Below are 12,601 nucleotides of genomic sequence, written 5' to 3' on the forward strand. Positions count from 1 at the left end.
TTTCTGTCAGTCAGTTGTCAGGAAAATCCCAGGACTCCCAACTCATTCTATACATCAGAAAACACTATTCATATTTGAAATTACTACATGTAAGAATGGGAAATTCTTTGAGAAAATATTGTATGTTTTAAAAGAAAAAATAAATAATGAACTGTGAGTGCTAGACTCTGGAGAGTCAAAACCAACAAAAAAAGTGCCACAATTTAAAAAAGCCACAGTCTTGTGATTTTAAAACATGGTTTTTTCTTTTTTTGCTTTTTCCGTGATTTTCCAGTGCTTGGTGTTAACATTGTCGTTTAATTTAGCGTGAACAAAAATGTTAAAATTTTTATATTTCTTAATGTTCCTTTCCAAGAATGAAATTCAAGTTGGAGCATTTCCATTTCCTGTATACACAAGAAATGGTGTAGTTACACTTAGAAGGCTTCTTATTGTTAAATAAACATATCAATCGCATTGTGTTTACCCAAGCTGATAACTATTTGTTGGGTAATATATTACTTAGAAGGAAACACTCAGTATGTTTAGTGTAACAACAGAATTGGTTACCAGTGGTTTTATTTTACTTTGGACAAATCTATGCATTTTGATAAAATAATCTCTTGAAAGATATTAAGATATAGATATTAAGTTACATTACAAAATCTGTTTTGGTTTGAACAAAAATGTGAAGCGGAGTATTTAGCTGAGTAACTTTTGCCTGTTGACAGTATTAATATTTGTGGTCCTGTATACACTAATGGTATGATCAGGCATTTAATAACCATATTGTAAATTTTTATAGCTCTTTGAGAAATTTTACTGTGAAAAACATGAGATACTTTATGTGAGTGGGGAAAAAAGTTCTTTAAAAGCATCTGATCAAGCTGGCCAAGAATTAGGAAGAAGCACTGAAATAACAACCTGGGATCCGTATTAGGGGCTGTGTTGGGGGCTCTAATAACTACATGGCTACTGACTCTCCGGGATGTTCTGAGGTTGTTAGAGTTTCTTATCTTCATGTCCACTTCTGTAATTGCATGTAAGAGTGCTTTTCCAGGACAGTCCTTGCCCATATGCACATTCCTCTGGAAAGCTGGGCGTACACTAAAAGCATGAACTTTGAAGCTTTGTTTTAGGTGTATTCTCAAAGTAAATGGGAGCCCTGTTTCTCACCTCATTTCCTCTCAGTTGCCTTGGTTTGACCTGAAGGTCCTTGGAGTTTGCTTGTCACCTTTCAGTCTTCAAAAATACCTCATGTTGAGTTTGGCTTATCTTTCTATCTTCAGAAACTATTGATTTTGTTACTGTTGCTTCTTTGTTTTTTCTGTCGCCATCCTGTTCCTTCAGGAAGTCTTGGCCCCTCTTTGTTCCCTCCAATTCCCATGTAATTGTTCTTTTTGTTCCCTGACTGTTGTCATTGCTTCTCCCTGGGCTTCAGATGATGTCCTTACTACTACATGGTACCAGTGGGCAGGTTAATTCGCTCTGTTGTCTAGGATATTCCACATTGCTTGAGAGACGTAGTTTTGAAGTCTGTAGTACTTCACAGTTGTGGGCAGTCACAGCATTTGAGAGTAATGCAGAAATCAGGATTTGGGATGTGCTATTTTGCTAGAGAGAGATTTTATTTCCTAAACTGTCATTTGTGGCTGAATGTATCCCAGTACCCTCAGGACAAGGAGCTTGCAAATGTCGTATTTTGTTGACAGTTCTTAGAAAAATGTGGTTTGATTTTTACAGGGTGGCTGACTAGAGAGGGTGTGGGCTCCAGTCCTTCTGCCGTAGGAGACTGGGAAGCAACCAGAAGGTTTCTCCCTCGTGAACACAGCTGACAGTTTGTTTTGGGATGTGCTGCTGTCACTTGTTTGGTTGCTTTGGCTGTGAGAATGGATCCTAATGGAGAAAAGTTAGTTATGACATCAGAGAGGGAGAACTACTTTCCAGGCCTTATGTGGCTCCAGGCTCTAAGCATTTCTCCCCTCCAGGCGTTGGAACTTGTGTTTAAAAAGCCAGGAAACAGTTTGTGTACTTGAGTGTATCAAAAAGGAATACCTTCATTGCACGTGCCAGCTATAAAAAGAAAAGGCAGAGTCTTCTTAGAAAATAGAAAGCCATTAAATTTAGAATCTATCTTGCCTGTGTGTTATGGCTCTTTTTTTTTAATTCTGTATTTAGAAATAAAGACCTTCTTAATTCTGTAAGATTTCAACTGCTGCTTTTGCTCATTTGTTCTCTCATGGAAGTTAACATTCTCTGCGTCTACTATGATGATTGTTTCTTCTGGGATCTTAGAAATAGGCTGATAACTAGGGTTGTGGAATAAACAAGAGAAATAGGTGACTTGAATTCTATTCTTTCTAGAAATGTTTGGTAATAGAGGGGAAAGTGCAACAAAAAGGCATTTAAAGAGAGAAGGGATTTGAAATAGAACGTGTTCAGATTTTGCTTACAAACTGCTTTCTGTAAAGGGTATTATTTACTGAGCTGAAATAATTTCAGTTGCTTTGAAAAAAATATGCATATGGAAATGCGGGGCTTCTTTCAACCAAGTTTCCGTTTATCTAAAAGCTTACCTCCTATTTTCTTTCTAAAGAACTTGAATATAGCGAAGGTATATGCATTTGTAAAGCTTAAGCTTGTCCATTGTAGGCATGCTTTCTGAAATATTAACTTAATATTAACGTTAAAATCTAAATTCTTACTGTTAGTACCTCTTACGTAAAGTAGCGGCTTGCCCAGGAATTTCATTCTATTTTTGGATTAATGGTGATACGACTAATGTTTGAGTGAAGTCTTCCCATAAAATACATATGCTTCAGGTAAATGGAACGATGACTCAGCAGCTGGTGGGGTGACGGACCAGTCTGATGATCAAGTGCACTGTGGAGATACACAGAAAAGCCTTGGCCGCTGGTAGTCAGCAGAGATAATGCATGCATGTTCATGGGACTGGAGCCAACGACATTCAATGTAAATGGTTTCTCCTCTTTTTCAACTATTGTTTTTTCACATTTTGCTCTAAATTAGCATAAAATGTGGCTTCATTTAAACACACTGTTGTGATTCATCTCAAAATGGCTCCATTATTCTGCCAGGGGAGATAATTTGAGATGGCTTAGATATTTCACTTTTTAAAATATATTTTGAATTTCTTTCAGAACATTGGGGATGGAGGGAGACTGGAAAACGGGATTTTAATTAAACCTGAACTGTCATCATTCTTAGAAGAAGAAATAAGCTTACCCACCGAATATTTTCCTAGTGAATAGATGATGATGATGACAGTGGGAAGCCTTTCTCAGCAGGGAGGGGAAGATAGCTGTCATCTTCATGTAATCTGACATTTGTAGGCAATGGGCTTGTATTACGTCCAGTCTGATCTGATAGTGAGCTATTGTGGAAATGGGGGTGCAGCTTTTGCCCACTTTTTTCCGATCACGTCTTGCAATCTAGCAGTAACGGTGTGAATCAGCTTCCAAGAGGAAGCTCATCCATAATTTTGGGAAATGATTTCTTTTGGGCAAGTAGGCTGGTTCCTGATAACTAGATCGAATGCAGTCAGGAACAGCAAGTGTTCCTGCTGAGGAACAGTTTGGCTCCTCTTGAAAGGAAAGTAGTGTAGAGGCTGGTGTTTGTCCTTGCCGGGGACACAGCTGCGGCCCAGACCAGAATACTGTTCTGTTGCACACCACCTCTGACAGCCCCATGTCCGAGGGGTAATCCTCTGGGCTTCTAATTCGGACTGGCCACCCGAAAAAAGGCTAGGGAGTAAATATTCAATTAAGGGAGGCTCCATGGGATCCTTAATGTGCTGGGAATTTCCGTCTTGAAATTGCTGAGTGCTGATTCAAGGCATTTTATCAACAGTATGGCAGAAGCATTGACACTCTACCAGAAGCATTGGGGCTGATGAGGATAAACATTTTGGCTGAGAACTGCCATCATTCCTCAGATGCTTCTCCTGTTCCCATAAAGCACTAGCTAGAAGTGCCACCTCTCAGGGAGAGAAATGATGGTGCATTATTCAGGTACTCTATGGACTGTAATACTTCAAAGGGGAGAAGGAGAGATGAACCCCATACTGCTAAGGGAAAATCGAGAAGGCGTTGCTCTAAGCAGCTCAGAATGAATTCCCAAAGGAAATTCAAGACCGTTAAGTTTGACGGTTTCCCTGTCAGGCTTTGAAGCTGAAATACCAGAAAGCAGCATGCAAGTAATAGGTAGATATAAGGTGTGAATTATGGATACAAGGATCACTATGGGCTTGTTCAGTCCTGTGCGTAAACAATGCCCATTTAGAAGTCTCCTAAGATGCCACAGAAGAGTATTTTTAATGCTGAAAAGTATGTTTTGCTCAGAGTAGTTGTAGTCTCAACCAGATGCCCAGCAGTTCCTAAAATCTTCGTTAATATTACAACTACATTTACAAGACTGAGGTCACTTAACGTAGAGAAAAGTAGGTGCTGTATTTCTTCCTTTGTGAAATAATTACTACAACCTGCAATTGTTAAAGACTATGATCACTGGTTTTCTAAAGGGAAAATTCATTCGAAATTGATGCTTTGGCAGGTGTTCATATTTTGTGGAAAGATCTGTCTTCCAGATTGCTAATGAATGGCCAAGTGAGTATCTACCTAGTTAATAATGCTGCTTAATTGCCACAGTCAGATAAAGCTGCCACCTAATTCATTGCTGTTCTGAGCATCTGAACACTGGAAGAATGATAAACCATGGGAAAGCCATATGAAATGGTTGGTTAGTTGAAGTCATTGCCTGCGGTTTTATACCTCTCTAGCAGGTGATCCTTCTAACATTTCCCTGCTTTGGCAGATCATCAGACATGTGGTCATACCCCCTGCTGCCCCTGCTTCCACTAGGCAGCTGTTTTCAAAGTAAAATACCTTCCCAAGGCGCCGCGCAGCCAAGACTTTCTTCCTGGGTTTATGTATCCATAATGCGTTAGAAAAAGATGTTGTGTTTTCCTGCATACACCTAAAGGAACATAAGTGCACCCACAAACGTGTGGCAGTCAAACATCTGGACTGTATATAGATTTTCAGCGTGGATGGAGAGTAGTGATGTGCTGCGCAGAGCATGCTGCAAAGGAAAAGATTGCTTGTCTGGGCAATTGGTTGATTTCACCCAAGTGATAATCAGCAGATGCAAACTTCACTTAAGGATTAAACGAATTTAGGAAAAAAGCTCTTTGCAGGAGATGGAATGGGTGAAGGAATAATGTGTGACATAGAAACCTGACTCTAACTCTGTCAGTCCCGCAGCGTCCTGCAGGCCTGTCCTAGGTCTCAGTTGTAAGCGGGTTTAACAAAATGGTTTTACAGTGCCATGTTCATTCAAGAAGTAAAATCCCAGGACTCCCTATCTGGGAATGAGCACAAGTATTCAGGGTAAATACACAGAAAAATGTTGGGATTCTGCTTACCAAATTAAGGATAGATCCTGTACCATGCAGTATAGGAGGACTCAGCCTATACTCAGGGCCTTTTCGTGAATTAATTGCCTTTATCTGGGAATTAATGGAAAAGAGGTTCATGGGTTTTTCCACTGTATGTGCTATTAAGCTGTCTCGAGACAGTTATGGCCTTTTTCAAACCTGCATCCCTCTGACAGTAGTAAATTCCCATGTCACTGCTCAGGAGCAAGTAGACGAGAGAGGTGAAAAATTATGCTAATGAATTGCAATAACCAGTCCCTTTTTATGAGAATGCTTATGCGTAAGCTCATGAATCCAGAGTGTTGTATTACCTTATACAGCTTTTTGTGGGTAAAGTATAGCAAACTAAACGCAGCTAGCAGTTAAATACAGCTTTATAGTTCTGAAGAGGCCCTTTGGAACAGAATGAAGTATATGGGTAAAATTGTTAAAGCATTAGATAAGGTTCTCAGGTTACCATGGTTACGTGAGAATTTTGCATTGTATCATAGATTAGGATGCATAGGATGAAGTAGCCAAAACAACTAGGAAGTTCAATGCATATAGACTACATTTCCAAATGACACAGCATTGCCAAATAGACAGATAGCTCGGGATATTGGCTGCTGACAAATCTCTGAATCAATAGAGAGGCCTGAAGGAAATATAGAGCATATGCAATTTGAAATCCTGCATTATTTTGGAGTTACAATCTTAATTCTTAAAAGACAAAATAATTTTTTTTAAAGAAGAGAGAAGAAAAATCCTCAGTAATATAAAGAGTGAAATGATTTTCCACAAGCTCTTTCTGGTATTGAAATCTGACATTTGGCTTTGAGACCTTCAACAAAGAAGGTTGATGAAACATGGATAATACATTTCGTGCACTTAGGCTGGCAGTAGCGCTTACACTGGATGCAGTTTATTCCCATGGAAACCTATTTGCATTTGGGCCAGAAGTGACTTTTTTCCCCCTCTGTTAGAGGTGCTGATGTTTTAGCATATTATAATTGGTGTATATTGACAGCAGATTTGAAAAGTATTTTTAAAATGTTGAGTAGCTGAGCATATGTATATACGGAGATGTAATCTGTGCAGTTCTTCTGTGTAGGATGGAACATGTTGCTGAAAAATGCAGGGCAGTTTTTGATCTTCTGTTATTTATCCCTAAAGAAAAAAAAAATAGTTAATTAAATTGTTTATCCCAAACAATTTTTTTTTTTAAACAGGTGACAAAAGAACTGAAGCAGTATGACAATAAAATTATAGAGTGCAAGTTTGAGAACAACAGCTGGGTTTTCATGAGACAGAGAGTAGACAAAAGCTTTCCAAATGCCTACAGCACTGCCATGGGTGAGTAGAATAAATTGCTTTAAAAGTTTTTCAGGCTCAAATTTTAATTTTTTAACTCTGTCCTAATTTAAGGAGGAAAGGCACTCTGTGCTCTCATTTCTAGTTTGAGTGCTGGCTTCTCTAGCTTATTACAGTAATACCTCATCTTGCAAATTCTTATGTCATGTTTAGCTTTTATATAGCATGAACCCTTTGGCCTTTGGCTTCAGGGTCATTTGATGAAGTCAGTTAAACGGAGACTCTGATGCAGTATTTGACGGATAATGCAGAAGCAAGTGCCTAAGTCTTTGTAGAATTGCAAACGCTTGCTCAGAGACCTTAAGTGGCACAGCATGCCTTTTAATTGAGACCCAGGGAAGTTTTTATTTATAATAGCATTGCAATGGCAGCTAACTAACTAACATCAGTTCCTAGCATCGTGTTGGCTTGTTGGGATGTAATGCAAACTGGCACACTGTGAGTTGCATTTGTTGAACAAAAAATCCGTTATAATTTCACCTCTATTCAAAATGCTGAAACTGTTGTTTGGCAGATGGGCTAGAAGATTAATAGGAGGAAGTGTCACCTTAAGTTTCTACAATAGTCATACAAACAATGAAGAGGGAAACAAATGAAAAGCGGGGTATATCCCCACAGAATTGTGAGACTTTTATGTTCTTCTATCAAAAAACATGTTGCCAAGTATTGTAAATTAAATTATGTTGTTTACTTTCAGATGAAGTATAAGAGTTTGAATAGAAGTGTGCAAGGCTGAATAACAAGAGTCATGTTGATACTGACTTTTTGTTAAGTGCCAAAATGAAGTTTAATCATATTTAAGACCACACTATTTACTAGAGCGTGTACAGATGATGTCGGATTTTCTCCAAACCATTCTACTTGTATTTCTGCCTGAGCAGTGAGTGGATTTTCTTGAACAAACAAAACGTGGTCATTTTTGCCAGGAGATAATAAATCTGTTGGCACCTTAGGGAACCAGCACAGAATGTAGCTGAAATGTTGCTGAGCAGTCCTGTTGGGAAAGAGGAATGAGCCACAAAAGTCATACAAGTACATCTCTTTGTCACCATGACCTAAATTTCTTTTCTCTGTTTTACCTTACTGTTTCAATAGTTGGTTTCCCTTGGAGTTTTCTCTTCTTTGAGGAGCAGCGTGTTGTTCTTTCCTTCATTCTTAAGAGTATATGTAGCTGCCCTTTTTCTCTTCATTTTCTGCATTTGTAGAGCGCTTGTGTTATTTCTGGCGCTTTTTTTCTGCCAAAACATAATGAACTTCCTAAAAATAAAAATTAAAAGAAAATTAAATCCTGTAGGAAAAACTGTTATCTCCAAAAGTTGTATTTTCTTATTTGAGACTTCTGTAGATCCTTTCTCCTCTATTTGCTTTCTCTTGATGAAAAATACTATTTATTTTTCCTCATAGTTGAAATGACAACAAAATAAGTACCTGTCTCCGTCTTGCTTTAGAACTTTGATACCTTTTAAATTGAAAAGAGGAGGGCTTTTTGAATGATAAAGCAAGGACAGCCCTTAAAAGTTGATACTAAGTTATGCCAGCTGCCTTGTGGCACAAATTACCTTCATAAACTACCGCTTATAATAATGGTTTCCAAATGCAAAAGTCACATACGCTGCAACTTTTAAAGCACCTTTTCACCAAAAAGTGAGATAATGAAAAAATAGTGCTAAGAAGGTGGTTTATTAATTGGAAAGTAATGCTTTGCATGGTTCTGTAATTCTGCAAGAAAGAAGGGAGTGTTTTAATTTAAGAGTCGTTATTTGTAACAATGCTATAATTGCAAGTGCATTTTAAAGTGTCTTAATGTTGTTTCGTACTCTAGGGGGTCAATAGATTGTTTCGCATGGAAATTGCATCCATAGTGTGGCCAATCCTTACATGCTATAAATTATCCTCTAATAATTTTGTACTTTCTTCCAAGATAGTCATAGGATTCCTCCTTAATTTCTTGTTCTTTATGCTTTCCCTCCTCCCTAAGTGTCTCAGAAGGATTAAATTAGAGGAGTATAAAGTTTTATAGGAAAAGTATTAAAAATATTTCATTTGTTTTAACAGAAGTAAGCTTTTTTATTTGTTCCATAAAATCCTGTGGGCTATTACTTAGAAACTATGACTCGGGGAGTCATGTTAAGTAATCCAAGTGTATTGGATTGTACATGCATGCCTTGGCCACCATGCAGCACCTACGGCCCTTCCTCCATCATACGGTCTGGTGTGCTTGACATGTAGCCTGCTTGGTGTCAAGTCTTTCTGCCACGTGAAGGTATATGGGTTAAAAAAAAAAGTACTGTGCATTGTGGGTTTATGATAATTATAGTACTTAGTGATGAAGAAAAAGGTTATCTTAATGCAGAGGTTTTTAATGTTAGCCAATCTCATTTCTAGCTATTTGAATTTTATGAGTGTTTTAAAGCCGTGTCTCACAAGACCTTTGCTGCTGTTGCTTGCCTCAAGAAGGTGTCACTTCTTGGCTTTTTTATAGTTGCCCTGTGAAGCCTACACACACATGCCTTTTGTTTGTTTTAAAAAGGGAGATTCCTGCAAGGTAGGGGCCCACTACACTGGTTTGCTTTCTGGGGGGACAAAGCAGAGGCACTTGACTCCTGACACAATCATCTTGTGAAGGCCCACGTTTAAGGCTGAATACTTGAGCCAAATTGTTTACTTTGCAAAGAGGGGGTGAAACGGTTGAAGTGCCAGCTACAACAAATCAATTTAGTAACTTGAGAATATTGTCTTTGTTCCCAGCTGTATGCAACAGCATCCAGAATCCGGTCACGAAGGAGATGTTGTTTGAGTTCATTGACAGATGTACGGCAGCTTCTCAAGGACAGACACGGAAACACCACCTCGATCCTGACACTGAACTCATGCCGCCGCCGCCACCCAAAAGGCCACGTACCATAACGTAAGGCCTTGGTCTCGGCCGATAGTGTGTTTATACAGTTCTGCAGAAGGTGAAACACAAATGTGAAGGCTGGAAGAAATCTGAATTGCTGTAAATACTTGGGTGTGGTTTTTTGAGTTTGGGGGTTGTTGTTTGGGTTTGGTTTTTTTTTCCTTCAGATTCCACATATGAATGGACATTGTTTTCTAACTGATAAATTCAGCCTTACCTTATGGTATTTGAAGGTGAAATTTCCAAAGGTTTAGACAAGAACAGTACAATGAAGTCAATGGAAAGCTGCCTTGTTTATATATGGATCTCTTTTCACCTTTAATTTATAATGTCAGCAATCTGGAACTGAGAAAACATTGGGATGCTGTACTTTTTAGAGGCTGTGTTTAAAAAAAAACAGAAGGGGTTTTTTATTATTGTTCTTCAACTGGTTGTGATTTGTCACCCATAGTATAACTGATCGTAGTTTCCCTGCATTTTTGAGACTTGTGTTTAAAAGAAAACAGCAATGTTGTTTGTGCTTTGTGTTGGTTAAAAACTAAGCCGCCTTAGATTTCACTAATTTCAAAATAAGCTGGCTTTTTGTTGTTGAAATACTAAAAAAAATGAATCTTTATTGTAAATAGCATCCTTTCGAAAGGAAATGTGCTGCGTGTTTGTTGTTCCCCCCCCTCTCCCGTTTGAACCTAACACAACAAATGTATAGTGGGCTGATTTTAGCTTTGCCTTTTTAAGTTTATCTGTAGATAAGGAATACACCAAATCCTTAGTATTAAAGGTCTCTGTTAAGAGACTGTTTCTAGTACAGGGCTTAGTTCTCCACAGTGATACAATTGTAAATATTACTAAAAAGTACACATCACTGTGATATGCAAGAGTAATAAGCAGTGGAAATGATGATGTCTTAGGTCCAGGCACAAAATGGCAAAAGGCACGCCAGGCAACTCCTGTGTGAAAGAGGAGGTAGTTTCAGTGGAGGAGAGCCACGTCAGAAAGGAGTTCTCCTGGTTTAGGTGATTGCAGGGCAAAACCAAGCCACTTAGGGGGGGTGGATGAGTCCCAGGGAACAGGGTGCTCATTTCCGAAGGTGGGGTCGGCTGTCCCGTGGCACCGTGCCCATCCTCTGGCTGGCTTGCTTTCATGCCAAATGAAGAAGTGCATGAATGCCCTGATGGCTTTTGTTGTAGGGCGCTGGCAGATGTTCGTATTAGTTCTGAGAAACTGCGTTCTGGTTATCTAAGGGAGGAGTTGTTCTGAGCTAGGATTAATTGGAAACCAAATGCAGATTTTAAAGTTTACCGTACATTTATCAAGCAGGGATCAAATTGGCTCTTTCTATAGTTTACTTAGCGTGCGAGTCATCCGTTCATTCAGCAATCTGATTAGTGAAGCTCATTAATTTGTTGTTGTAACTAAAATGCATTTCTGTTTAAATAAGTTTTAATGTTTGTAAGCAAAATGAACTCCTGCATTATTTTTTTTTCTGTATGGAAACTTTACGACTATGCTTTGTGGTGGCTTCTTTAGTTGTATCAACCTGTTGTATAAATGCACACGGCATCATTTAGATGGCGTTCCTAGCATCTCTTTCTGGGATATTCCATATGTGTTTTAGAGAACTGAAGGAGTTCTGTAAGTTACTTTTTATACTGTGGTTAAACTTGATGGGAAAAAAAATGCATTCATCAAAGTTCTTTTTTTCAACTGTACATAGTTTCTGCGTATTATCTATAGAAAAGGTATAATATCACCTATGCAAGGTTGCAAAATTATCTCCTAAAAAGAGCCTTATGAATTTGATGTGAAAACCTATGCAGCCTCTGTGTATCTTGCATTGAAACACACAGTTAATTATTTTTTCACTCAGTATGAATAATTTCCCCCAGACTATACTTGTCATTGAGATTGTCGTAGCATACACTTTGTCACTGATCTTCATGGTTCTGTGGCAGTTGCAATGTGTATGATGATTACAGCCTTCTCCATGAGGTTAGGACATTTCGTTCTTTTAAGGATGTGTCCAGGTTATTTCCATCTTTCTCCTTCCTAGCCCTTGCATCTTGTATTTCAACAAGACCTAGCTTCTGGTTTACCTTCTACTTCAGAGCTGCAGCACTGCAGGCTGTCTTCCATGTGCATTCCACCAAGTCCATGAATGTGTTGTGGCCCTTGTATTTTGACACTGTCTTTTTTTCCACTCTGAGCTTGAAATTGATATTTTGGAAGAGTAATGACTCTGCGAAGGTTTAGAGCTCCAAATTCACATTTGATTGTCAAACTCTTCTTGCACTATGACCTGTAGCTTTTTAGAGTGGTCAATCACCTTTGCTTTTCTGGAAAAGAAAGCTACTGGGGAAGGGTTGAATGAAGAATCTGATGAAAACAAATGAATTTTCGCTTGGACCAGATGGGTTTGATGCTGTGAGAAATGCACACCTCCTTTCTCTGCTACTAGATATTCAAGAGATGGAAGCTAAGAAGCAAAGAAGAGTCTGTGCCAGGAAAATAATAATGATTAACCCCCCCCTAACTTGTCTAGTCTTCGGTGTACAGCATGAATTCATCCGCTGTCTTGTCATTTGTTAAATATCTAATTAAAATCTGGTTTCAGTGGAGTTTCCAGAAAATGTAAGTACATTCCTCTCAAACAGTGTATTAAGTATTTTAATAAAGTCAGTGGTTTAAAATACTTTTTCTAAGGTTGTATTTACTTTTGGTGCCTGTACTTTCCTGGTACCAGTGCAAGCACAAGGATACTGTGGTGTTACTGCTGTTCAGTGCTACAAGAAAATTATCCATGTTTTTCAGAGGTCAGTGGCTTTTCTCTCAGGTGGGAGCCCCCCAGCCCATGGTGGCCATGATCCATTATGCCGTTTTTAAGTTGCTCTTCCTGCAGTTCGAATCAGAAGGAAACCCAG

The 12,601-nt window shown here is 38.7% G+C and overlaps 1 protein-coding gene across 4 annotated transcripts in view; it reads left to right on the forward strand.

The window, feature by feature from the left end:
- RNGTT (RNA guanylyltransferase and 5'-phosphatase) overlaps nt 1-12,372 on the forward strand; it is a 193,317-nt gene extending 180,945 nt beyond the window's left edge. For 3 of the 4 annotated variants that reach the window (XM_056343113.1, XM_056343115.1, XM_056343114.1), the window contains 2 exons: nt 6,643-6,766; nt 9,533-12,372. In XM_056343113.1, coding sequence (XP_056199088.1) covers nt 6,643-6,766; nt 9,533-9,696 — 288 coding nt within the window. In that variant the 3' untranslated portion in view covers nt 9,697-12,372. Of the gene's footprint in view, nt 1-6,642; nt 6,767-9,532 lie in introns of those variants that run through there. The other variant, XM_056343116.1, reaches the window with a different exon arrangement.
- Nucleotides 12,373-12,601: the final 229 nt, after the last annotated feature.

Source organism: Falco biarmicus, chromosome 6, assembly GCF_023638135.1.
Source record: "Falco biarmicus isolate bFalBia1 chromosome 6, bFalBia1.pri, whole genome shotgun sequence".
In the NCBI taxonomy this organism is placed as follows: Eukaryota; Metazoa; Chordata; class Aves; order Falconiformes; family Falconidae; genus Falco; species Falco biarmicus.